The sequence below is a fragment of the Lygodium microphyllum genome, chromosome 6 (genome assembly GCF_053477565.2).
Source record: "Lygodium microphyllum isolate KBCC chromosome 6, Lygodium_microphyllum_v1.1.10, whole genome shotgun sequence".
Taxonomy (NCBI): domain Eukaryota; kingdom Viridiplantae; phylum Streptophyta; class Polypodiopsida; order Schizaeales; family Lygodiaceae; genus Lygodium; species Lygodium microphyllum.
Genome location: NC_141140.1, coordinates 144,794,111 through 144,822,008, shown reverse-complemented (window position 1 = coordinate 144,822,008; position 27,898 = coordinate 144,794,111). Strand labels below are relative to the sequence as shown.

The following is a 27,898-nucleotide window of genomic DNA, read 5'->3' as shown; positions in this document are numbered from 1 at the left end:
GGAAATGGAATCCATATATCTGAACACGAGACAGTCGCATACAACAGTGAGTCCCTGGCTGCGTGGGCACTGGCACTGGCTCCTCTCTCCACAGAGTCTGCAGATGGTGAAATGAAGTGACTGACTGAGGAGGAGCCACTGAGTATAAATAGGCTGAAAAAGTGGGGAGCAATAATGCTGGTCGGACAGCATTAATGCTGGCCGACTGGTGCATAAAAATGCTCCACTGGCATAAAATGCCACACCAGAAAAATACCTAAAATACCTAATAAAAAATGCCCAGCCCAGATCAAGCTCAGACTCACACATGAGCTGACAAATACTCTGCTAACACTTATGCCCTAAAGACCGTGCATCTTACCCAACAACAACATTTTTAGCTTGTTGTCCATGGTCTGAGCCTTGTCCAAGGTCAAGCATTGCATTTCCTTCATTCCCATGTGAACATTCATATTGAGAGGCATCATCACACCTTGAGTCCATCTCACTGTATGAAGACATATTGCTGTAATTTCTCACCTGAGAGTAAAAATCATCACTAGCACAAAGCTTTGGCTTGCAATCAGGTGCATCAGGCCCACCTAATCAAGGGATTGAGTGGTATCCCAGCAATGGAACCATGTAACCAGCCTTCCTTCCATGGATGGGTGGTAAATCCCTGATTACAACTTAATTACAACAGCAAACAATTAATGTAAATCTAAAAATACAAATTTGCCTACTGATATTGGACAATCCACACCCCATTGGCCCCGAAATTGGCACCCCTTTCAATATTTCTTTAGTTTTATTGAAGAAGAAGTTAATTTACAATGGGATTCTCCCAATCCCTTTCGGTATTCCAACTTCCCTTGCTGTGATGAATCACCAATAAGTCTTTAATCTGATTTGCCCCTTGATTCAAGCAATCAATTGGCCTTCACCTGCTTTGATGGAGAATCCAAGTCTTGGAGCTTCCAATTTTTGACACACTTCCCAAGGCTACTACTAAACCCTAATTTCTCCTGCAAATTAGGGTTTACAATAGAGAAATCTGAAATTTCTCAGCCTCCAAGGGTCCAAATACTGAGATCTTCACAGCAAGGCTAAGAAATGGCTGGAAGATGAGTGGGAAAGCTGCAGAGAGAGAAAATTCAGAGTTTTGTCACGAAGAATAATTGAAAATAAGTCAAATGCAGCCTGCCCTCCCATAACAGCTTGTTGATGCAAAGAACTGAAGAAAATCAAACATTTACTGCTGCTGCCCTGTCTCAACAGACTGTAGATGCTATATCTTGCTCTTGATTGGTCTTCTCCTACCCTTGGCAGCCTCAAAAGGTCCTCCAATGGCTGCAAATCAAACCAACAGCCTCCCCTCCCTCTCTCTTGCAGACTAAGTTTATAAAAATGCCTCTCTCCAATCTCTAAAGACGTTTTTGAGTCTTGTATGGGCATTTTTGACAAGTGACAGTCTTCCCAAATGGTTTTTCCAACATTTTTCATAATTAAATATTACTTTTCAGCCTTTAAATACTGAAAATTAATCTAATAATTATTTCAGTGCCTTGAAAAATAATCAGATTGGCCAATAATTGAATTGGCTGGACAACTTTCATTCTCGAGTGTCTCTGCGCCATCTTTGACCATCAGATTGGCGTTAGGTACCATTAAACGCCACTTCTCTAGTGTCAACAACTAATACTTATGTCCAAATGGATGACCTAGGCCAACAACTAGCACCAGATACCACCAAGTACCTGTGCGGCATAACTTATAACAGCTTTTGCCTTTGACATCCCGTGATTTCTTTGGGTTCCGAGATCATAAATTTACTTTAACCCCAGTTGCACCTCATATGTGCAACATTTGCCTAATCCTATGATTAAAATTTAATCCGCATGTTAAGTGAGATTTAAAAAATATATGTCCTTATAACAGTTCGACACGTGCAAGCAATCAAACAAAACAAAACAGGCGGCATGTTGCAAACGCTGTAGACGACCAAACAAGACAGGCGGCAGGTCGCAAACGCTGCAGGTGACCAGGCTGCAGGCGATCATGTTGTAGGCGACACGCTACAGGCTACAGACAACCAAGCCCAGGCGACACGAACGACAAGGCTACGGACATGACGGGAAAACTCGCAACGACCAGGCAGCGACTCACGTCGCAAGCGGTGACATGTTTGATAGGTCACGAACGGGACCTATTGGATAGGTCACGCTGGTCACGAATGGAACCTGCTAGTTACTATTCTTTTTTTTAACTTCTACAGTCTCCCCACATGTACAATTGAGAGAGAGAGAGAGAGGCGACACCACATTGAGAGGTGAACCGGCCCCTTCTCCTTTTCAGAAATTTATCGAAACAAAAGCATAGACACCAAGTGCCTAAACCATATACAAAAGGGTTAATTTGTTGCAATTCTAAAAATTACGGTTTTAAAACCCTAATTTTTGCAAACTCCGAGTAGCAAGTTGATTTTCTTCTTTAGTGCTTGGATTGGATCAAGCTAAGTAGAAAGTGTTTCTTGGATGAGAGATAGATAGAAGAGTACAAGGCATATGGCCGAAATTTCAGCATGAGAGCTTATTCAAAATGAAGAGAGAGACATCAAATATATACGTATGGAGCTTGGATACTCAAAAGTGGAAAAGTAAAGGCTACAAATGACAAGTGTTTATTGAAAATGATAAGTATAGGGATACTTGTCTCTTTAAAATGGCACATATCCTCTTCTAGATTTCACATGTCACTTTTCTAAAAAAAGAAGCTTTCAAACCTTCTACTCTAAAAATCTCGCAAATGGTTAAAAATTTGAGATAGCTACTAATGACAAAATTGTTTCTTGTAAAATTCCGAAGGCTTTGACGAGAATAAAATTTCCATCTGAGCAACTTCCAAAAATAGTAACATCCTAAATTTTAAGAGTTGCCAAATTTAGCTTTTGGAGAGCTTCATTATGTAGGTTCACATGTTCATGGTTTGTTTCTTTGATCATGAGCATCTAGTTTTACTTTCTGAAACCACCCATTATATAGGCTTCTAGTCAATGTGACTATCTAAGTGTAAAAGTCTGAGCTTTCTGATCAATCTAACCACCCGACTAAAACTTTTAATTTCTTTTGGGCATCTCGTCAATGACGACCCAAGTATAATTATAGGGCGTTCTAAACCATTGGCCACCCTTAAATAGAAAGATGAATATTTAATCATATTTTGAAATACTTAAATAATACAAATCGCCTTTCAAAGTACATAAAGTAATCTGGAATCATTGAGCCAATATATCTTGGTAATAATTGATATACAAAAAGTTTGTTACAGTAAGCCACTTATTTTATTAACCCATTGACTTAAGTTCAAATCTCTCGTTTTCTATACATGTACTAAATGACCATGAGGAATGCATAAGTTGAATCAAAGACCTTCTGGTCACTAAGTATTCAACTTAACCAACTAAGCTACATCCATTTGGTCTCTCTCTCATATCTATACCAGAGTCCACTAGCCAACAAACTGCAATTGCTAGCATAAAAACAGACCTAGAACTACCACTAACATCTCTCTCTCTCTCTCTCTTTTTAAACTTGGAAATTAGAAAGATTTGATTCTCAATATGATACTTATATTCTAAGTTCTAACTTTTGAGCACCTAGGTTTTAAGCTCATCCCCTCTCCTCCTTTTTTCCTCTCCTTCTTGATGACCTGGCATTTCTGTTTTTCCCTTCTCGAAACTTGGTATTTCCATTTCCGTTTCTATTTCTCTTTCTGTTTTCATTTCCTTGTTTCCCTCAACTATGGTGTAAACGCATGCCAATGTCACAGTAAATGATAAAGACATCACTTCTATGCAAGCAGTTCCACAATAGATGGCATCGTTTCTCAGGGAAGACAATATTGAACATGGGGAGGCACTATTCAACTTCTAGCAAAAGGTCTAATTAGGGAAGATAATGTTGGACATGGGAAGGCAATATTCCTCTTCTAGCAAGTACTATCCCTGCATGGAAGATCCCAACCTTGCAACAACGTAAAAATAATTTTTGCTCAAGTAGAAGCGTGCTTTTCCTTTTCATGGAACACACCTATTCAACCAATAAAGAGACAAAGATAGACATTTTACTCAAACCATCTCTGCACCCAAACCTAACGGTTTTGTACACACCGATGACACATCACCCAACTATTCAACCAAGTGAGATGTGCGATAGCACACATCCATACCTCATATTGTCTATGACAAACACAGCCATGTAGGATACTAGAGCAATGGCATAAAAGGACAATATCTACCATTTATGGCACCTAGAAATAAATTTCAAAGAGCACTACATCTGAGTATACTATGAGGTTAGAGAAGATTCCACTACTTATTCATGATATGTTTTGCCCACTATCTAGAATGATAGATAAAATCTACCATAGGTTCTTCATGTAAAGACATGGTATGGCAAACACAAAAAGGCAAAAGTGTACGACAACATGGAGAATGCATCCTATAGAATGCTAAATGCTAATGAGTGAATAATGAGTATGAAGATGGTACAATCAATGAGGCCTCAAACCTCCATGTCTCTAGGAGGCAAAGGTGGCTGAAGAAGTAGGTGTTGGACTGTGTCATACTCGACCAGATCTGGAAAAAGCATCATTAGTCTATAGCGTTTGGAGATGATTACAACTATGATTGCAGCAAAAACACAGATCCTGGCAGCAATGAAGCAGGTGTTGATAAGATCAGCACTCCTGGAAGGCTGTAAAGCCTGAGTGGCTAACTGATGGCCCACTGTAACAGAAAACGCAGAAGTGGCAACTGTAAATGTCCTCCAAACACCAAAATGCAAGGCTGATCATGTTGGTGACTGCTCCAGGAGTGAGTTGGGGGTGCAGGATAGCCTGATACAACAGAAAACAGGCTATTCTGATGAAGGTGACATCTGGAACTCAGTTGAAATGGGTCGCCTAGGCAGATGATGGCAACCATGATGCAGAAGCTGACGATGATGCTGTAGAAGTGCTTCAGATCAGATTATCTGCTGTTGTAGACCGCATGGACAGCAAGGAAGCGCTTGAAAATGCTCCACAAACTCACAATGTCCTCCAGTCAGGATGTGGGCACAGCAATGGAAGACGAGAGTGCTGAAGACTAGCTGGCTGGAAGAAGAGAATATGGATGCACAAACACAAGACTCCTATTGGCACAGGATTGGGAGTGCACTTGTCTGATTGTCAAAAATAAAGCCATTTATCTCTTATAATTCCGCATTAATTGCTTTTTGAGGCTGTTTAAGGAAACTAAATTAGGGATTAATGCGCCATAATGACTGTGGTGCAGGCCAACACAACACATCTTGCTTAGACAACTCTCATTAACTTCTTCTAGGCTTGGACCACACAAGCTGACACTTAGGCTGGACCTCAAATTGATGGTAAGAGGTCCAACACTACACAAAGTTATTGAGCTATGCTGAACAAGACGCTTGCAACCATGAGGACCTCGTCCATGTACATGCCATCACAAGAGGATCATCGCCATAGTTGGACCACGCCACAATACTATGCGAGTTTAAAGGGAAATGAAAGTGGTAAATGATATGTCCCTATTTAACTGTTATGATTGATAAGATTAGCAAGGTCAAGTATGGAGATTGTAGTGATGTTACTTGTTGAACTCATTAAGTTGGATGTGAAGCTCTTTGATGATGGGCTGCGGACAAATTCAATGGTCTTAAAGGTCACTGCCTTCTTGTTATGTCAACATTGTTTGCTTTGATAGATCTACTTCCACAAGGAAAGTTCATAATGTGGGAGTGGATACAGCACCCTTAAAGTTAAATTTGTAAAGAAATGCCCTAAACGCAAAAACCACAAAACCAATCATACAACAAAGCACAAATTGATAAATACAAAACATAGTTAGGGTAAGGGTTAGGGTAACTCAAAGACAATGAATACAATGAATAATAAAGTAAATAAATATCGAATATACAGTGCTCATGCAGTAAACACACTATGCAGTGAATACTGAGCCTCGAACTCTCGTATCTCTAGGATCAAGGAAAAGGTTATGAGCTGTAGTGTGTGTCATACTCCGAACGAATCTCGAATCGCAGTTAAGGCAGTCTCCAAGTGTCAAACACCAGCAAATGTAGCCAAGGAAGGCAAGATTTAATACAGATGGCAATGCAGGGGAGAGAAAGACTAAAAACGCAGGTATCTAAGGAGAGAGAAAAACTAGGAGACTATTGTTAGGTGCAAATACAACCTGTGAAGGAGAGAGAGGATCAGGGTGCCTATGAGAAACTGTAAATGCAGCCAATGGAGGAGACAGAAGATCAAGGCAAAGGCTCTAGACTATTGGCGACAGCAACAAATGCTGACATCAGCATCAAACTCAGCAAACAAACAACTACAAACAAATGGTGAAGGCTGGAATCAAGCGCCAAACAGTAGCAGATGATTGGGGGAAGCTCTCACCACGATATCCTCCGCAAACGGGATATGCACAATAGAGATACTGCTCCTGAAACCTATAAAAACGAAATTAAGAGAGAGTGGTGGACTGCATGCCTATTTAAAGAAAGCTTAAGACACCCAAATTAGGATTTTGCATGTGGGACACAGTAACTCTTTAGGATCGCATTTCTTTTTAAAATAAAAAGGTTTCTTCATTTATTTTGCATATATTGGGGTTGTTTAAATCAGCCTAATGCATTTTTAGCTCAACACTCCTTCTCATGCCCAAAATTAAACCATGAGAAATAAGCCCTTGATATTTATTTTCATTTACCCCAAGGCATCTCACCCCAAAGTAGCCAAGGCATCGAGCAAAGGGTGCATATCAACTACTAAGTGACCTACCAAGACTATAGAGGCAATGGTTATCTTACCAAGGGAGCCCAAGTGATCACCCCACGGAGGCCAAGGCATCGGACCAAGAATGCATGTCGCTTGCCCAGAGGCCTACCAAGTCCTACAAAGGTAGATGGAATCAACAATAAACTTTTTTTTTGTTTTTTCTTTAAGGCTTGTGGTATAACTTGTTCAAGAGATTTAGCATTAAGTGAGAGTTTTGAAATCAATTTTCATCCTATTGAGTCACTATGCCCCAAGGTACATAAAAAAAGGAGGATGCATGGCTCCACTACCTTCAAAAAACAAACAAAACAATCCCACACAGTACTAGGGTAAATACCTAGGGATGCCTAAGTGTGTGTGTGTGTATCAATCTTATGGAGAATATATGGAGAAAAACGTAAGACAGATAAACAAGCAAGAGAGATAAAGTCACCATGCAAGCATAGGGAAAAAAATTACCTTTAGAGATTGCCACATGCAATGCTACAAGTATGATGGATCCAAAGTCGACCACTCCAAGGGTGACTGAAAAGGGATAAATACACACAGATACATATTTACATGAATGGAATGCCGATATGTGCAATGCTACGAGTATGGTGGATCCAGAGTTGACCAATCCAAGGGTAACAGAAAACACATAAATGCGCACCAATGCATGTTTATATGAACGGAATGCCATGCAAAGAAACATACAAGTATTCATACTTATGTAGAATGCGATGGAACAATGTCACTTCGACGGTACTCTCACAAGGGAATTATTCACTTGCCCAAGCATCTTTTTACAATCATGTCATCCTGACAATGCGGATGAAGTTACAAATGTCCATAATATATAATACAAAGTAATAAATACCTGAAAGTGCAGATTTTTAAATGAAAAATGAATAAATGCCTTCTTTACCTCTAATGTTGGCTACCTCAGGCCTGGTGGACCTGTTATACAGCTGGAGGAGCTTGAAGAGGCGGTGCTGGACAGATGGCGCCGCTGGTGGCACTAGCAATTGGTAGGTGACAATGGCAGAGGAGGCGGTGCTGGACAGTTCGGAGGCACTGGTGGCACTGGCAACTGGTAGGTGACGATGGCAGGGCGGTGCTGCAGGTGGCAGGCCTGCAGGCAGAGTTGACACAGGTGTTTGCTGTGCTGCTGGCGGCTGACAGACCAGGAGGCGAGGGAGCTGTAGCCTATGGGAACTGCTACAAGTGGTGCTGGCGGCTGCTGGGCAGTGCCAGCAGCTGGCAACAGTGGTGGACCAGGAGGCAACATTGCTGAAGACAGGTGGTGCTGGCACACGACTTGGACCAAGCGGCTGGTGGCACAGGACTGGAGGCAGCACTAGTGACGGGAGTAGCAACGGCTGGTGGTTCTACAGGTCTGAACGGCTAGCAGCTGACTAGCGGCGAGTAGCTGAAGCTGAGTTGATCGAGATCTCCAAGAGGCTGAGATAGATCGTGTGAGCCCACAGCTCTGATACCAAATGTGAGGGATGGAGATGGAAGCTCTCACTTGAGAGTATACAGTTGACAATAGAAAGTGAGAGACAGTGAAGACACAACACGACTCCCAATGCAATTACCAAGAGTGTAAGTGAAAGTACAAGTGCAACCCTTAGACCTTGGAGTTTTAAGGTGCATTCACACCCAAAAGATGTAAAGTACGGTAAGTGACCAAACTATGTGACATAAACATGCAAAATAGAAAATAATGTAACTCGGGGAAAAAACCTACCATAAGGAGAGTAAAAAGTGCCCCAGTGTCCTATTGCGGATCACCAACACTCCTTTGTGGGCATAGGCGTGAGTCAAACCCAACAGGAAAGAGCACCAATGTGAGAAGTTTCAATATTTACAAGAGGTTATAGAGACTTCTAGGGCAGATTATGAAGCAATTGGCATGCTCACCGGATTTCACATCTCTTTTTCACAGTTCAAGTGGCTTGTCAGTCAACAATTGACTAGCCTCACATGAGTCAGCACAATAGTTGCCACAACTAGAACAGTAGTTGCCACAGTTGTTAAGGGACAGATAATGAGATCAACAAATATATCAGGTGACCTGGTTGATTTTGCAAGCAATATTGCAGATTATTTACAGGTGAGCACCAGCCTTGGTGGGTCGGGACCACTTGTGAGTCAGTGCACACAACAAGACCAAGGTGTGGCTACCATTGCCAGCATCATCTGAAGAGTCCAAGGAAGAAAGCAACCTTATACTGGTTTTAAATTGGCCTATAATTGGCTTGATATAATTCTTACTCTCGAGGTGAGTGGAAGAATATGGAGTGTGCCTTTCAAGTCACCTGCCACAACAAGACAGGTTTTTGCTGTGATGGGACCATCATTATGCATTCTTCAAGATTAGAAGAGAAGCCCACTACAGCCCAACCTAGCAACCCCTAGCATAGGCTACAGAGATCAACCAAGATTATCTTCGCTCTGTAAAAAAGTAAGAAGTCAATGGAGTATAGAAAGCTCCTTTCTCACCCAATACAGCATTACAAGAACTCCGACTTAACAAAAGGTGCAAGGCAGAATCAAGAAACAAGATTATCCAAAGAAGGTGCCTTGGTTTTTCTCAGAATGGAAGCAAATGAACAGCCATTTGTATCCCAACATTCTAGACAAACCCACTGTCAATTTTTTTAGATTCTGGAGCCTGAAGTATTTATCTTCCCTCCACTCATGCTGTTGGGCATGACCTGTTCCAGTATCCTACACACCTTCCAGCAAATATTGGGACACATTGGGACATCATCCGATGATAAAACCGCCATTGAGAGTCTCAGACTTTGATACATTACTACACTTTTGTAAAGCATAATGAGCAAGCAGTAAACTAAAAACTTACTTGTGGCGGTTGCATCCAGACAGTCACCCTTCCTGAAGAGGTGCCAACTAGCAAAGCCCGTTGGCACGAAATGGGAGACCATTCAAGAAATTGGACATAATCACAAGGGGATTCTGCATGATCACAAAGAATAGGTGGTGTTAATTGTACCAGAAGATCACAACATGAACATTTGATGTGATTAATCTTTTATCGAGCTTAGACTTATACCTTCAGTTTTTGTACAAACTCAGCAGATTTATGTAAGGGTTAGATGCAGTTCAGCATGATGATTTCCCAGCTCCTTGGCGAGTTTTTTAAGCAGTGGCTTTGGATGACCATTAATCCAAGGGTCAGATGCATGAAGCATTTCACAAGCTAACGCCAGGAAGCTTTTGGCACTGCAGATCACCTCAAATGTTTCAAAGGCAATGTTTACTAGATCATAGCAACCTAGCCCCATAAACTAGAAGGCCCTAGGCCAGGGTCCAGAACATGATATTTACCCTTTCCTTTAACCTACAAGTCACTCCACTGTTCACCAACTGAAATTTTTTCATAGATGAGTTCTGTTATTTCCTACTTGACAGAGGTCCCAACTGAGTCAGAGGGTAACACTGCTGGCTGGATTTATAAGTGGTTTACAAATGGACTTAAGCTGATTGGTTGAAAGTAGGATAACCCCATCTAAGCAAGTTTTCTTTGTGTGTTGTTAAAACATCTTGTGTATGTGTTTTCCCCCCTGAAAATCGTTTATGCAGATACTAACACATAAAAACATGAGATAAAACGTGAGTTACAAGTAAATGTACAAGCTAACCCTTCACTAACCAGTGTATTAAGGTAATTAGTGCATGCAGAGAAGCGCTAAATTAGTGAAGCTGGAAGCAAACCAACAAAGGAGGGTGATACTCCCTGAAAGCATATCCCTATGAAATGAAACTGCACTTTCTATTTTCAAAGAAAGATATCTACTAATATAAAGATACAAATTAAGCCTTGTATAGAACTTCAATGATATTAGATATGCTCAATACCCCGCCCTTGTAAGGTGCCACCAATGATCCATGTTACTCTAAGTTGTAAGGACCCCAATATGAGGAGAAACCATGTGTGAACCTAGTGGTTGGGTCATAACTTGCATGTCAAATGAGATCTGTGTGATTGAATGGCAAAAAGGTGATCGTTTGTGGATCTAGCCTTTGGATTAGATAGAGTAGTTATACCGGTAGCAACTTGAGGCACAATACATCAAGTTGCGGGGTGTGGGAGTCATCAAGGACCCCAATTTTAAGGTCCAAGGGCAGCCCTTGGCTGGGGGGGTCTCACTGGGACCAGCTACCCCCCTAACCGAGGTCCAAGGGCACCCCCGCCCAAGACCTAACGGTAAAGGGAATATTCCCTAGCCTTCCTCCTTGAGACATGATGGCATAGGGACATACTCCTCAAGAATACAACTTCAAAACACCAAGGCCCTATCCAAGGGCAATATATAGATTTCTTTGGGATGGAGACTCCAGAGGTTTTAGCACAATCCCAACCTCAACCATCTACACATACACATGGGACATTGATTGATCAAGACGTCCAACTTGGCCGATCATCCTAGACCCTGATACAAGCTGGTTAAGTTGAACGCATGGTGACTAGAAGGTCTTGAGTTCAAATCCTACATTGTGTATGGTCACTTAGTATAGAAAAAGGGAGATTTGAACCCATATATGTGGGTTAATAAAATAAGTTACTTACCACTAGGGTAGGCACTTGATTAACAAAAAAAGGAGATGAATGTAATAAATTACGAAAAAAAGGGACATAAAACGATATATTAGAGTCTACAAAAGGCCAAAATGACTTGTGAGACCACGAGGTATGATCTTCTGTATGGTGGTATAACTAGGGTGTCGGGGACAAAGGAAAAAAGTGGTGAAGAGATATAGAGGAACTGTGGTAAAAGAATTGTTGGTGGAGACATCTTAAGATCCACTTAGGGGTGCCTTTGAGGTATCTCATAATACCTTTCACTGCATCCCAATGCTTCTTGCCAGGGGTTACCATGTATCAGCTAGCCACTCCCACTGCAAAGGCAATGTCAGGACGTGTAGCAACCATAGCGTACATCAAACTGCCAACAGTTGAAGCATATGGTATCTTGGCCATTTCAGCCTTCTCATCATCAGATGTAGGGCTGTCCTCTGCACTAAGTTTCACATATAGAGACAATGGAACCCCAATTGTTTTCCCCCCCTTCATATGGAAACAGTGCAAAACCTTGGAGACATACTCCTGCTGAGATAGATAGAATAAGCCTATCGACCTATCTCCGAGTATTCGCATGCCAAGAATGTGATTTGCATCACCAAGATCCTTTATGTCAAAGCTGCCATGAAGACTTTGCTTCAATGAATCCAAGGCATGAGTATCCCTGCCAGCAATCAACATGTCATCAACATACAAAACCAAGATAATCAGGCTGCCATCTGCTGCCTTCTTGGTGCACAAGCAATGATCCACTTGACTTCTATGAAAGCCTTGGGACTGCATGAATGTATCAAACTTATGATACCATTCTCTTGGTGCTTATTTCAGCCCATACAAACTCCTTTTGAGTTTACATACCATTTTTTATTTACCTTGTTCAAGAAACCCTTCACGTTGCTACATATATATGTCTTCATACAGATCACCATGTAAAAACGAAGTCTTTACATCCATCTATATGAGCTCCATATTCTCAACTGCAACCAAGCCCAAAATGGTTCTCAATGTAGTCATCTTGACTACAGGAGAGAAAATCTCATCAAAGTCAATTCCATGCTCCTGCTTATACCCCTTTGCAACCAATCTTGCTTTGTACTTTGGTGAGGAACCAATCAACATTAACAGCTTGCTGTCCTGGCTGTTCCTGCAAATGTACTGGTTCATTTTCATGGGCAATAGCTGGCTGATTGTTTCCAGCATCATTTCCTGCATCTATATGTTCATTTACGGCAAATATTTGCTGTTGTACAGCGAGCACATTTTGCTGTCCAAAAGGTGTTTCTTCCCGGAATACAACCCTACAGACCTCCTCAATCTTTTCGGGCTGTTTGTGCATGTGATCTTCCCAGAAGATAACGTCATTGCTGCGTACTACTTTCCTTTTCTCAGGATACCATAATCTATACCCCATTTCACCCTCATCACCATATCCTAGGAAAATGCATTTGCAGGACTTTGGCTCAAGTTTGCTGCGTTTTTCTTTACAAATGTGCACGAAAGCCTCACAACCAAACACTTTCAGATGAGCATATGAAGGTTGCTTGCCCGACCATGCTTCTTGGGGAGCTCCCCCCCGCCCCCCCCCCCCCCCAAGACCTGTTTGGTGACCGATTAATTAAGTGAACGGCTATCATAACAGCCTCTGCCCAAAAACCATGGGGTAATGCAGCATGAGACACCATCGTACCAACCTTGTCCTGTATGGCCCGATTCATACACTCTGCAACTCCATTTTGGGACGGATTATGAGGAGCAATGAGCTCCCTCTTTATCCCTTTGCTATCACAAAATGCCTGAAAGGCCTTGGACACATATTCCCCACCATTGTCAGAGGGAAGACACTTAAGTGTCTTATCTGTTTGATTTTCAGCCAATGTCTAGAATTTTTTAAACTTGTCAAGCACTTCATTCTTGCTACGAATAGGGTAAACCCATAACTTCCGTGTAGCATCATCAACAAAGGTGACAAAATATTTTTTTCCCCCTAAAGATAATCCTGGCATTTGATATACATCGAAATGTACTAACTCTAGAGGAGAAGATTTCAAAGAAAGAGACTTTTAATGTGACGTATGTGCATGTTTGCCATAAATACAATGATCACAGTGCTCAAAATCAGCATAACGAAGACAAGGCAAGTAACCCAAACGAGAAAGCACTTTCATTCCAGTTTGACTCATGTGTCCCAACCGGCCATGCCACAAAGAAACGCTTGCCTGCTCGGTCACAACAACAACATGGTCACACACTAGATACATGAAGTGGATACAAAGTATCACTCTTGCAACCTCTAGCAATAAACCTAGATCCCTTATAGATCTTCCATTTCCCATCACCAAAGGTGGTATGAAAACCATCATCATCTAGCTGCCTTGTGCTAATCAAGCTCTTCTTGAGCTGAGGTACATGCCGTACATGCTGAAGTGTAAAGACAGAGCCATGCTGAAACTGATACTGCACACTGCCAATACCTGCAATCTCACATGCATAATTGTCCCCAAGATGGACACCATGTCGACCCCTGTATAGGTGGAGAACCACTCACGATGAGGGGTGACATAAAAGGAAGCACCTGAATCAAGAATCCAGATATGCATATCATCATCTGTATCTGCAAGTAAAGCATGTGCACCAAAGTGTGAAGAGACAAAGAGTACGCCACTCCCACTGTCACTTTCATGAGTGACTACATTCACCTCTTCAATTTTTACATTGCTCTTCTTAGGCTAACTGTCCTTCTTCTCTTCCTTGCTATCATCTGTCTTCTTTCCTTTTTCTTTCTCTTTCTTCCATTTGTAGCAATCACATTTAAAGTGACCCTTCTTGCCACAATGATAGCATTCAACAACTTACTGGATGCATTGTTCTGCCGATTCATCTCTTCCATAAGTAGAGCACTCTCTATATCAGCATACAAAAGCATTACATTAGAATTGCTCATAGCAGTCCTGAATGTATCCCAACTCTCTATAGAGTGCAAAGCAAGAAAGTAAGCTTAAATTCCTCATCAATCATGAACTTCAAGGCAACCAGCTGGCTGAAAATGGAGTTAAACTCACTCAAGTGAGTAGACATTGCTATGCCCTCTTTCATACGCAAATCCATAAGCTTTTTCAGCCAATACAATTTGCTTGCAGCACTCTTTTGTGCATACAGTCCTTCCAGTCTAGTCCATATAGCATATGCAGAATCCAAACCTTCAATGTTGAACAGCAAGGCATCAGAAATCGATAGCTCTATGGTTGAGCGTGCAAGCTTATTTAACTCATCCCAATTGTCCTGTTCCATGTCCGCAAGCTTTTCCCCTTTGGTTTTGATCGGCTCTGCCTGCTTCTTTTGCAGCAGGATATTGTAGCACTGCTTTTGCCAAACTACAAAGTTATGTGCACCTTCAAGCTTCTTTATGTGCATCAGATTACTGCTGTCATTGCTGCCAGCCATGATTTTCAGCCCAAATGTAACCAGAAAACCAGCAAATGCAGGCCCAAACTGTCACCCAAATGACCAAGGTACAAACAAGTACCAATCAGCAATAAATGACCACGCAGAAGCACAAATTTCAGATCTGTAATTAAATTTTCAGAAGCACCGAACCATGTGCTACAGCATTATCCAACTGATTACAGTTGTTCCAAGGGCATATGCATCACATTACATGAGAAATCCCAAAAGTTCAGCTGCAATTTCTGTTGTACATGTACCCACGGGCATAAAATTTGACATGAACGGTCAAAAGCCCCAAAATTTTTGTGCTCAAAGCATCAGCCACACATTTGCATTTTCTCTGTCATGCATAGAACAAGCCAATTTTTTCCAAAATAGAGCAATTTCAGCAAAACCCCCAAATTTTACCAAGTGTTGATGTCCGAATTGCGTGGAATTCAACCTGCATGTACATAAATTGACCAAATGCTGCATAAAGTTTGCCCAAACTACAAAAGCCCCAAAATGCACGGGGTCCAAAATGCCTCAATGTCAAGAAATTTGGTAAAAATTTCAACCCAATTTGTGCATGTACATGAAAAGCCCCAAATGTCGGGGACAAATGTCACAAATTCCTACAATTTCTGAGACAGATTTGCTTGTCCTGCATCGAATTCTCCAAATCTGGGAAAAGCCCCAAAATTTTATGGGCCAAAATTGCACAAATCTGACCTTTTGTGCTTGCGCGCGCGAACCCCGGTTAGACGAAGGAGTTTAAAAAAAAGATTTTTTGAAGAGAGAAAAAAATTGGATGACGGGTCCGTTAACCCGTCAGGCCTGTCCTTGCCCCGTTGGTCCCGTCATGTGTCGACGACTGCTGTCCGCTGTCCGCTTTCGACGTGGACACTGCAGCCGTCCGTCGCTCATTACACCCTAGCTACCGTCCCGTCCACTGTTCATCAGATGCCACGCTGCAACGCTTGCTTCCTGCGAGTCACCCACTGATCATTCATCATCTACAATCGCTGCTAGCTGCTGCACCAGTCAACTGCCTCAGGCCTACACTTGTCGACTGTCTCTCCAACACACAAGCGTACCTGCGACTCTCCTGCTCGCATTTGAGTTGTCTTGTCACCACGCTAGTCTTCTGCCTCAGCCTGATGATCGTCTGCAGCACCTCTAATACCAGTTTGTAGTGACAGGTTAGGCACGAAGATCGAGACAATTAGTCTTTACATGCAGTGAGAGACAGAGAGTGTGAGAGAGACAATAGAGTAGAGAGTGAGCACATTTTTAGGTACAATGACGAGAGAGTACCTTTAGGTTTTTAGATAGATATATATGTGTAAGTACAAGTGCTAAGTGTGTGTTCACACCCGAGCACATTTAAAAGGCACGAGGCCTTTATTCCCAACACAGGACAAAGTGGATCTTTAGGAGACGAAGTTAAAGGCTAATGGGACTTTAGACAAGTACAAGGTCCACCTTGTAGTGCAAGGGTTTTAATAAAAGCAGGCATTGATTACGAAGTGACCTTTGCTCCTACTAGGTAGTTAACATCAGTCCGTTTGTTGGTTGCGCTAGCCGCTCACTACGATTGGCCGATCTATCACACAGTCGTCAAAAGTGTCGTTCTAAAGAGTTATCTGGAGAAGGAAGTCTATATGGACTAACCACCCAAATTTTCTTCTACTGACTAGAAAGATAAGGTCTTCCGCTTGTGGAAAGCTCTTTATGGGCTAAAGCAAGCACCACGGTCTTGGCTCCGCAGGATGGATGAGTTCCTTCAAACTCATGGATACCATTCTACCCCCTATAACCCAGGTCCCAAACTTATATATTTGTATCACTTCAAAGGGGGTCAACTATATCCTACTATACATAGGTGGCTTACTCATCACTAGCTCAAATATTGCTACCATAGCAAAAATTAAGGCCAAGCTTTGTGCTACATTTAAGATAATAGACCTTAGTTTGTTATCTTACTTTTTGGGGATGGAGGCAGTTCGATTTAAGGGGTGTATATTTGTGTCACAGTAAAAGTGCACTCTTTAGTTTGTATATCAATATTGCCATGGCATTTCCATGGCAGCTATCTCTTTACATCAGGCACGGCTCCCATTTCTTTGGCTAGCCATAAGCAGGAGACAATGGCGACTTCCATGGCCAAGGATAAAGTATAGGGCACTCTTAGATGGCACCACCAAGGCTATCTAACCTAAGGAGTTTACAAGTGGCGCTTCAATTCCCATGTGTTGCACCAACTGTCATCTACTGTGACAACTAGAGTGCAATTACACTAGCTAGAAACCCAATCATCACACCTCGAATGTGGCATGTTTGCATAAATTTTCATTTCACCAAAGAATAGGTTAAGCTAGACACCATTCGCCTAGAGTTTATGCATTTATCAAACAATTTGATAGACATATTGACCAAGGCAGTCAATCGGCCGGTGCTTTAGTATTTACTATCCAAGATTGCCTTGAGTATATTCTCCCCTACTTCAAATTGACAAGGAGAGGGTGCTTCCCTCCAACTTTCCATTCCAGTTTGAGAGAGGTGGCTTTCTTCGCTTAATAGTGACAAGGTGTTGTTTACAATTTTTGCTTCAAAAATTATGTATCTTGTACTTTGAATCTTCATTTGCATCATCAAGAAGACCATGATTGCAAAAGGGCGCTTGGACAAGTGAACAATCTCCCTATGAGAGTCCAAGTGGCGTTCTTGCATCATATTTTGCATGAGCATGATCACACCTACATTGCCTCTTGCATAACTCCAATGCATTGGCATTCTATTTTTGTAAACATGCATCTATGTGTATTCATCCCTAGTCTTTGGAGTGGTTGACTTTGGATCCACCATATTCATAGCATTGCACATAGCAGCCTTAGAGGCAATCTCCCTTACTTGATTAGCTTGTCTAGCTTGCTTTCTACACTTCTTTTTTGCCTCTCCATATATCCACCATAGATGCTTCCCACACTTAGCCTATTTTCTTTTTGACATCGACTCCTACTAGTGGTTGGAATAGGTTAGTTTGTTTTGTGAAGGTCTTGGGACTGCTGACCATCCCCATCTTCCCTTAGGACACTATTACTTAATTGACTAAAAAAATTTTGAAAACACCCACTAAATGCTAAATTTTTTGGAAAACAAAATAAAAGCCCTCCAACCCCAAAAAAAGATCCATTGTGTTTCCATCCACCTTTGCGAGACTTAGTAGGCCACTAGGCAGCAAACGAGCACCCTTTGTTCAATACTCTATCCTCTTTGGGGTGAACACTTGGCTCTAGCCATCACTTCTATGGTCTTGGTAGGTCACTGGATAGTTGACGTGCATCCTTTGTCCAATGCCTTGGCGGCTTTGGGATGGGACGCCTTGGGAAAAAGAAGATAAAAAGAGCTTGGGCTTATTTTGTTTGAGAGAGTTTCAGTGGTCCCGCATGTAAACCCTAATTTGGGAGATCCAAAACTTTCTATAAATAGATAGTCTTCCCTCTCACTCAGTCTAATCTCATATTTGCAGGTTCTAGGTACTAAAGCTTCAGTGCCCATACCCCCTTCGCGAAGGACATCTCAACCGAAGCTACCCAACATTGTCTACATCAATCTAGCATCTATTTCCAACCTCCACGTCATAGCCGGCACCTTCTATTGCTGTCGCTAGGCCTATAGACTCTAGAGGCTACATTTGCAACTGGTAATAGCTTTCAAGCTGCATTTACTACATGAGCAAGTGCCCCAACTGCTGGTGACTCTCTACCAGGCTGCATTTTAATCTCCTCAACTGTCACCATCATCTTTTTCTGCATTTTGCTATTCATGGTGCCCTCCTACCTATCGCCCATCTCTTGGAGGCTGAATTTATAGTTTTCTCTCTCCTCTACCTATTTCACATTGTTCCAAAATCCACACTACTCCCAAACATCTTCGAAGGCTGCCTTGCTGCATTTCAAGATCTATCAAAGTACAACAACACACTCTTCAGCTCAGTACCTCTGCCTCAATTCTCAAGACACAAGAGTTCGTGGTACAATATTCATTCACTGCATAGTGTGTTTTCTCCATGAGCACTATATTATTCAGATTCATTCAATCCAAATTATTTACGGTATTCATTCTCTCTAAGTTGCCCAAACCCTAAATGTGTTATGTTGTCAATCTGTGCTTTGTTGCACGATTGTATTTGTGTTTTTGCATTTAGGGCATTTTGGAACCAGCCTTCCTTTTCAAACAAGGTGGTAAATCATGATCAAGCACTTAATTATAGCAACTAATAACTCAGCATAAACTGAAATGCATAGTTTACCTTAATAATCTTGGACATTGGATACACTCTTGTCCCCAAAACTGGTGTCCCTTTTAGTATTTATTTAACTTTGATTGTTCATGGAATAAGATGTCCAAGTTGAGAGTCCACAATCTCCTTTGTTGTTCCAAAAGCCCCTTGTTGTAGTAACAATCAACAAGCAATTCGGGCCATTTTTGCCCCTTGACTTTTCACCTGGGACTAGCATAATTGGAACCACAAACTAGCTAATTGTTACCTCAATTTACATTGGCCAGCATCTGAATTCCATGATAAATACACATATTTCAAGTGCTTAATTCAATGTACAATGCCTTCTCCTATTGATACAAGTCTCGAGGTGACTGTCAGACCCTAATTTTTGCAAAAATTTAGGGTTTACAGCCTCCTGCTATCCACCAAATATGGCTGAGATTTGCTCCAAATGGTTGAGAAATGCTAAGATCTTTTGAGAAATTACTAAAAAAGGTGAGAGAAAGCCAAGACGAGAGAGAGAAATCTACCTTTCTTCATGAGAAAACCTTAAAATCTGTTGCTGCCTATTGTCTGCTACCTGCTCCAACCTGCACTTAATGCAATCACCTACTATCAACCACCTCCAAAATGCTCTCTCATGATTAGAAACATTGTTAACAACCATAAAAGCTGTCTCCCTACTGTCCCCTGCCTGCTGCTGAGGCCCCCAGATGGCTATCTCTTGCAGCAAGTTACTCTTCTCTAATCAAAAAATGGACCAATAGCTCTCTCTCTCTCTCTCTCTCTCTCTCTCTCTCTCTCTCAAGCTGTAAACTAACTGAATGGCTCAGACCCGATCCCCCAAAAACGTTTTTTCAATTTGCATGGGTATTTTTGCCAAGTGGCAGTCTTCTAAACCCATTTTTCAGCATTATTCAGCCATTTAATCAATTTTCAGAATTAAATAATCCTAAAAATTAATTTCAGCCCTTCTAACCCTGCTCAAAATTAAATATGCCCATCCATAATTAAATCGGATAGGCCATTTGCAACCAGGAATGATCCCCAACCTCTCTTGATCCTTAGATTGACATCAATTAATTAATTAATGCTCGTCCCTAGTGTCACAACCAGCACTTATTGGCAAAATAACTATCCTAGGGTCAAAACTCACACCAACTAACCCCCAAAGGCCAGCTAGCATAACTTATCATAACTTTTGCCTTTGATACCTACTACATCTTTGGAGTCCTTGGCCTATTACCGTGAAATAACTGCCATGTGCATCACATGTGCTAAACAAGCTTGCACATTTAATTAATAACTTAATCAAATGTTATCGGCAAGATTAAAGCATCTTAAAATTCCACGTTTCTGTAACACATTTCTTCATACTTGGTGCATCTTGAGTGGCATCCATCGTTGTCTATTTATAGACTTGGCTATATCACATCCATTCAATAGTTAGTTGTACTAGTCCATCGGTAAGGTCATTGAACATATTTGTTTCTCCTTCCATCTTTGTGAGTTGAATGTGATTTGAGTATTGCTCCATTCAATTTTCTTTCAATTAGTACTTCAGTTAAAGCCTAGTTGCCCACCACATGAAGGAAGCATACCACAGCTTTAAAATCAAATTTAAAAATGAATCGGTTGTTTAGATTTGTAAGAGAGGGCATCAGAGATTACTCCTATTGAGATGGAAACATGCTAGTAATTCTCAACTTTCAGCTATGCAAGTTTCATTAAAGTCACATACCGGCTATCACATTGAAGACAGCATGTTCAGTGGGCCGTTCAGGATTGACAATATGAACTGGAATCCAAAAGGCTGGATGTGACTCTGAACTGTAACATTTATCAGTAATCAGTTTGAAATGCAACTTTTTGAAAGACTGGATAAATTTAGATTAAAAAACTCGACACGAGTTCAAATACCTGCAACAAATTTTATTTTTTTTTTGTTTTTTTTTTTTGGGGGGGTTGGGGGGGGGGGGGCGCCTTGTGGTTTGGGGGGTTGTTGTTGGGTGGGTTATGATGGGTTGTGTTGTTGGGTGGGTCGTGGTGGGTGGTTGGGGACGGATGATTTGTGTGTGTGAAAGAAAGTTGCCAAATTACCTTGGATCTTTGGCACAGACCTCTGTCGCACATGCTATAAAATTAGATTTTCCACACCAGGCTACTGCACTGCATGCACATAATTTCATTTCAGTATAAGAGCTTCGTTGAAAAATGTAGCCAAACTAAGGAAATCAGATCACAGTTGGACGAACCAGAGACAAAATAGGGCTCTAAAGGTCAAAATATGGATGGGATCATTGAATGCAAAGAAATCACAAAATAAACAAAGCCTTAAATGTTGTTGATGATAATGAACAGAATATAAAGCTCAAACATCAGACCAGAAAAAAAGATTGATTTCTCAAAAGACTTGAAAGATTAAAAGAGGCTTTATTGTGAATACAGCTGCATGGACCTTCAGAAATGACAAAATGCAAACAGGTTTCAGATTCAAATGATAGAACAACCTCAGTCCAAAACAGTGAAAAATGACAACAGGAAATCATGTCAGGTTTTCTATACATTTCTAGACATAAAACAATATTTCCAGATGTAACCCATAGCAATCACAATTTCAAAGCTATGAGCTGCCAGTCCTGCATGCATGCATGAGAGGGACACAAAGAGAGAAATGATATGTGATCAAAATAATGCTTCAGTAATGTCTACAAAAATGGCAAAATGACCTACATGACCACAAGTTAATAATGCTTCAGTAATGTCTACAAAAGTGGCAAAATGACCTACATGACCACATGTTACACAACATATCTGATGAAATACCATCTATGGCGCTTTATAAAAAGGGAAGGATGAGTACCAAAGAGGTAGGACAAAAATGAGGGGTAAGAATGAAAACAAGGTGTGATAGGGGCTCGATAATCAATGCACATCCTGAATGTGCCATCTTTCTTTTGAACAAGAAGAACCGGTGAACAAAATGGTGAGCTACTTGGCCTAATTAGCCCACGGTTGAGTAGGTCTTCGACTTGCTTTCTGATTTCTTCTTGTTGAGGACGGCTCACACGGTATGGTGCTATATTAGGAGGAGAACTGCCCGGGATAATATCAATATGATGGTCTTCTGGCCTTTCTGGGGGAAGCTGATAAGGAAGATCTTCCAAAAAACAATCTTTATACTTTTCCAAGAGCTGAAGTTGCTCTTGGTTTTCAGCATTCATATTATCTTTTACATCAGTGACATAAAGCAGACAACATTGAACACAATCCTTAATTGCTCTAGAGACTTGCATATGGCTTACCATAGGTATGGTGTCTCCAGAAACTCCAGCTTGGATCTCCTACTTCTTGCCTTTGTTGGTGAGTTCTGTTAGCAGTCATGTTTGTCATGCCTTGTCATCTCCTGCCTGTGAGCCTCAGTCTGAGTCAGACGAGGACATTAGGAGCTCTGACATGTCTGTCATGTGTTATGATGGGGGAGGCTAGTCACTCTTGACTGGCTATCTTAGGATGTGTATTTCTTTTTGGCCTCTTTTAGTGGGCAGCCACTGGCTGCCCGGCCACCTTTTTGGTCACTGTTGTGGGGCGCCCATTTTAGGGCACTTTTAGGGTTTGCGCCCATTTTAGGGTTTGCGCCCATTTTAGGGTTAGGGTTAGGGTTTGTCCGTTGCCTATTTATTGGCAGCCCCCCTCCCCACTTGGTCAGTTGTCTTCTTGCAGATTCCGACACTCCTTCTCCCCCGTGGTGGTGCTGCCATCATCATCAGCCTGATCTGGTGCCCTCACTGATGCTTCGGGCTGCGTGCAGGGACTGATCAGTCCATTTCAGTGTATTCAGCATTCGTTTCAGTCAGTGCAGATTTCTCTTCCTTATTTTCTGCTTTCTCTCTCTCTCTCCCTCCGTGTTCGTATTTCCTCTTCCGTTGCGCACTCTCACATGGTATCATCGCCAAACTGAGAGTACATGGAGCTGAGTTTTACGCGGGAGAACACCCACAACTCTGCGTTTGCTGGTCAAGACGTCTCCAACAGCTGAGGCGTCATCCTCTGCACCATCTCCTTGATCAGGGCGGCCTGTTTTGGTGTCAACAAATTTGCGTTTGCTGCTGGTGCCTTCTCCAGTGGCTGCCACGTCATCACCACCCTCTTCCTGCCTGCGTTTTCAGCCTCGGCGGCCTTCCTCCAGCTGGGCGACACCCTTCCAACCTGCGCCTTGCTGTTCTGGCTGTTGTTCCATCGTCCGGCGGCTCCTTTCCTGCTGGCGACTTCTTCCCAGGCTGCGTTTTCAGGCAGACGGCTGTTTTTCTGTGGTGATTGCATCGTCAGCATTTGCGTTTGACATCATCCTTGCGTTCTGTGCAAGGCGCCCAGCTCAGGAGCTTCTGGTGTTTGTGTTTCGGCACCGGCAACCTTCCCTTGTTGTGTTTTGGTGTTTGCACATTGGAAGATGTCTTCTCATCAGTCTACAGGCTTTGATGGCTCAGATGATGAGCTTTTGTCTCGACATTCATCTGAACGAAGGCGTGATTTCTATCACGAGGACCGTCGTCTGGAGTCTATTCCTCTTTCCCGTCCCCCTTCTATTCATGTATCTCGGCGATCCCCTTCCAGTGGGCCGACGATGCAGCCTTTGGTACCCCCTGTACAGGTACCCGTACTTCCTCAGCTGCCCAAAGAGGACCGGTTGGATGGCTCCAACTTTTCTCTATGGTCCTGCAAGGTGGAGTGTATCTTGGACTCCTTCGATCTTTGGGAGCTTGTTTCTGTTCCTATTCCCCAGCCTCAGGTGGATCCCGCAGATGGGACATCCATGGATCGTGCAGCCTTATGGGATCGGCTCAATTCTAGAGCCCGATCTTTCCTCTTTCTGAGTTTGCAGGATTCTGTCCTTGTTCATGTTCACAGGTTGAAGACTGCAGCAGACGTGTGGCAGAAGCTCGCGTCTCTCTATCAACAGAAGACGTTTGCCCACCGGATATCTCTTGAAAAGAAGTTGCGGATGCTCGCTATTGATGATAGTCCTTCCATGAAGGACCACATCAACAGATTACAGGATATGAGGGATGAGCTTGCATCCCTCGGTCGGACGATATCTTCTGAAGACATGGCTATGATTCTTTTGACTCAGCTGCCATCGCCTCGGTTTGATGTCTTCTACACCAGCCTTCTTACATCGAGGACCCGTGAGAAGCTTCTATGGGAGGAGCTATCCCCGCTTGTCTTGGAGCATGACGAGCGACTCAGAGAGGTCAGTGCTAGTGGATCCGACTCCACTAGAGCCTTTGTTGCAGGTTCGGGAGGACAGAAGAAGACGAAGAAGTCAAAGGCTAAGCAGAAGGACAGTTCTTCAGGCTCTGACTCAGATTCAGAGAGACCGAAGTGCCCACACTGTGGGAAAGGGACACATCCCGAGGAGAAATGCTGGAAGAAGTACCCTCACCTTCGTCCGGGAGCGAAGGGTGGATCTACATCGGAGCCTTCTTCTACCTCTACACCAGCTGTTACCCATGAGTCAGTGTTCCTTCATATCCATGCTTTGGAGGAGGATCCTTCTTCCGTGGCTGCAGTGTCTTCTGCGCAGCCTTGGTTAGTGGACAATGGTGCTTCGAGTCATATGACTCCCCGAGGTGATTTGTTACAGGATCTCCGTCCATCAGAGGGTTCAGTCACTGTTGGTGACATTTTATCGGTGCCTATTAGTGGTGTTGGCACATTGCCTTTGTTTACAGACCGACCTACGAGCTTCCTTTCACAGGCCCTACATGTTCCGGACTTGGGCCTTCCCCTCCTCTCAATTTATGGCCTTACGAGGCTTGGCACACGAGTGATCTTCACCGAGCATGCCGTTGTTATTGAGGATTCTCTTACAGGAGCTGTCTTATCTACAGGTTGGCAAGAGAGCGGGCTTTACAAGCTCCATTCCCCTTCTTTGATACAGGGTCCTCCGAGGCATTCTATTGCTACACCCGTTCCCGCTTGTGCACCTTCTATTCCACAGGTTCCTTCCCATCCCCCACCTTCTCCTCCGGTGGTTCCCTCGTACCCCCCATCCCTTTCAGAGGGGGACGATCTCGGTGATGCGGCTGTGGATTCCCTGGCCCCTAGTGTTTTAGAGGGGGATTTCCAGGATCGTGAGGAGCTCCTTCAGCGGCAGTCTACTTCGACGGACTTCATCGACATTGGCATTCCTCTTGCCATCCCCGGATCCATTTCTTCTTCGGCCTTCAGCCACATCCAGGATCTGAGAGGGGGTGTTAGCAGTCATGTTTGTCATGCCTTGTCATCTCCTGCCTGTGAGCCTCAGTCTGAGTCAGACGAGGACATTAGGAGCTCTGACATGTCTGTCATGTGTTATGATGGGGGAGGCTAGTCACTCTTGACTGGCTATCTTAGGATGTGTATTTCTTTTTGACCTCTTTTAGTGGGCAGCCACTGGCTGCCCGGCCACCTTTTTGGTCACTGTTGTGGGGCGCCCATTTTAGGGCACTTTTAGGGTTTGCGCCCATTTTAGGGTTAGGGTTAGGGTTTGTCCGTTGCCTATTTATTGGCAGCCCCCCTCCCCACTTGGTCAGTTGTCTTCTTGCAGATTCCGACACTCCTCCCCCGTGGTGGTGCTGCCATCATCATCAGCCTGATCTGGTGCCCTCACTGATGCTTCGAGCTGCGTGCAGGGACTGATCAGTCCATTTCAGTGTATTCAGCATTCGTTTCAGTCAGTGCAGATTTCTCTTCCTTATTTTCTGCTTTCTCTCTCTCTCTCCCTCCGTGTTCGTATTTCCTCTTCCGTTGCGCACTCTTACAAGTTCTACCTTCTTTTTCTGAGAGAAGATGGTTGAATCTATTCTATGATTCCAGGGCATGCCAAGAATCACATCGCAACCATCAAGGTCTCCGATACAGAAGGTATCTTCGTCACTGTAGCCTTGAATTTGAAACTTGAGCTTGCCAATGTAGGGTATCACAGTCTTCATTGTGTCACCTTCATCAACATTTAAAGCTTGGCGAACTTCTACCGGAGTGTCCATCTCTTCATTCTTTAATCCAAGCTCTTTAGCTAATTGCAAGGAAATAATATTTTCATTCGCCCCAAGATCTATCAAGAATAGTGCTTGCTTACCTTGCAACTGTCCCCAAGCTTTTAATAATTTGCGCGTCTCTGGAGTGTGAGTTGTGTTTGCAACTACATCACTGATAGCATTGATTTTCACTGGCCACTTAGGCTTGTTGTCAGAAACCTTGCTTTGTCCCTTGTTTGGACATTGCTTCGCTATGTGGCCTGTTTGTCCACATTTAAAGCACTTCCCTTCTTTCATGAAGCGTTGCTTTTCTTCTTCGGAAAATTGCTTTGCTTGTGGGTATAGATTGGAGCGAAATTGAGGAGCATTAGGAGGTGCATAGGGCTTCATCTTCTTTTGATTTGATGGCTGCTTTTGCCACTGTTTTTGTCCTTCATTTGGGGCTGAATACTCCTCATCATCAGCTACTCTCTTCTTATCATTCTTTTGGAATGATTTGTTGCCATTGTGCTCCATTTCCCATGTCTCAGCATGGTCAATGAGTTCCCTGAGACTAGAACAATGATAATGATTAAGAGCAGTACGAAGTTTAAAATGCAAACCTCCTTGAAACTTCCTAAGCTTTTCCGAACTGCTGATCTTCTTGAAATGTTGGACCTTCAAAAGTAGCTCCCAAAATCTCTTGGTATAGTCACCAAGTGACTCATTTTTCCTTTGCCAAAGCCGATCCCATTCCATTTTTACATCTCTTTTGAAATGAACAGGAAGAAATTGGCTTTGTATCAGGTGAACAAAGGACCGCCATGATTTTGGGGCAGCATGATCATATTCCAACCCCGTCCACCAAGTATGGGCTAAGTCGGTTAAATGTAAAGCTGCAAACTTAATCTTTTCTTTTTCTTTATACTTGTCACGACCATACAAAATTTGAAATTGACGAATAAACTTCAGAAGAAGATCAGGATTTCGGGAACCATCATACATACTGAACTTGATCTTCTTTTCAAGTTGAGATAGTGACTTAGTCTTCTTCTTCTTCTTATGCCTTCGTCCATGCTCGGATATTGAGGTTGAAGATGATGAAGTGCTTGATGGGGATGAAGATGGAGACGAGGGTGAAGAATGTCGACGCCTTTGACGATGATGAGGTCTTCCACGAGAAGGGTGTGACTCTTCATTACTAGAAGAGGATCCATTAGAATAGGCGCCGGATGACTTTGAAGAAGAGGATGAGCTTCGACGCGATCTCTTTCTTTGTCTTGAAGTAGAATGGGACTGCCTCTTAGAAGTAGTTGGACTTCTTGATCGGCTCCTTTCATTGGTATGGCTTTGTCTCCTTGAAGTAGATGGGCTTCTTTCCTTGAATTCTTTGGGATTCTCAACCTTTTCTAGTTTGAGAAGTTGCTCACGAATTTGCTGATTCTCCTCTCTAAGACTTTGAATGGCTTGAAGGATAGCACTCGATTGATCCATTGAGACTAAAGAAAAAAAAATATGCTCACGCACTCAATGCAAGGGCTGAAAACAAACAAACTTATAGTTGTAAGCACTACCAGTGTTGGGGGTGAGGACCGAGCCAAAGCTCTGATACCACTGTAAACGCCCCGAACAACGTAGTATGCTTAACAATTATGATATTTGTTTGTTTTCGAGATTTAATAGAAAAGAGAATGAACACTTAAAGCTGAAAATGAAAATTACTCACAAAATTACAGCCATAAAAATGTAAAAGTAATGGAG

General features: G+C 42.6%; 1 protein-coding gene across 4 annotated transcripts in view; it reads right to left on the bottom strand.

Annotated features, from left to right (window-relative positions):
- The window catches only part of SFR6 (sensitive to freezing 6), a 230,994-nt gene that overhangs the window by 197,415 nt on the left and 5,681 nt on the right, over positions 1–27,898 (bottom strand). For 2 of the 4 annotated variants that reach the window (XM_087680205.1, XM_087680204.1), the window contains exons 2-4: positions 21,240–21,308; positions 20,881–20,969; positions 9,689–9,801 (exon numbers count right to left, since the gene is read on the bottom strand). In XM_087680205.1, the coding sequence (XP_087536331.1) occupies positions 9,689–9,801; positions 20,881–20,969; positions 21,240–21,308 (271 nt within the window). Of the gene's footprint in view, positions 1–9,688; positions 9,802–9,898; positions 10,029–20,880; positions 20,970–21,239; positions 21,309–27,898 lie in introns of those variants that run through there. The other 2 variants (XM_087680206.1, XM_087680207.1) reach the window with 2 other exon arrangements.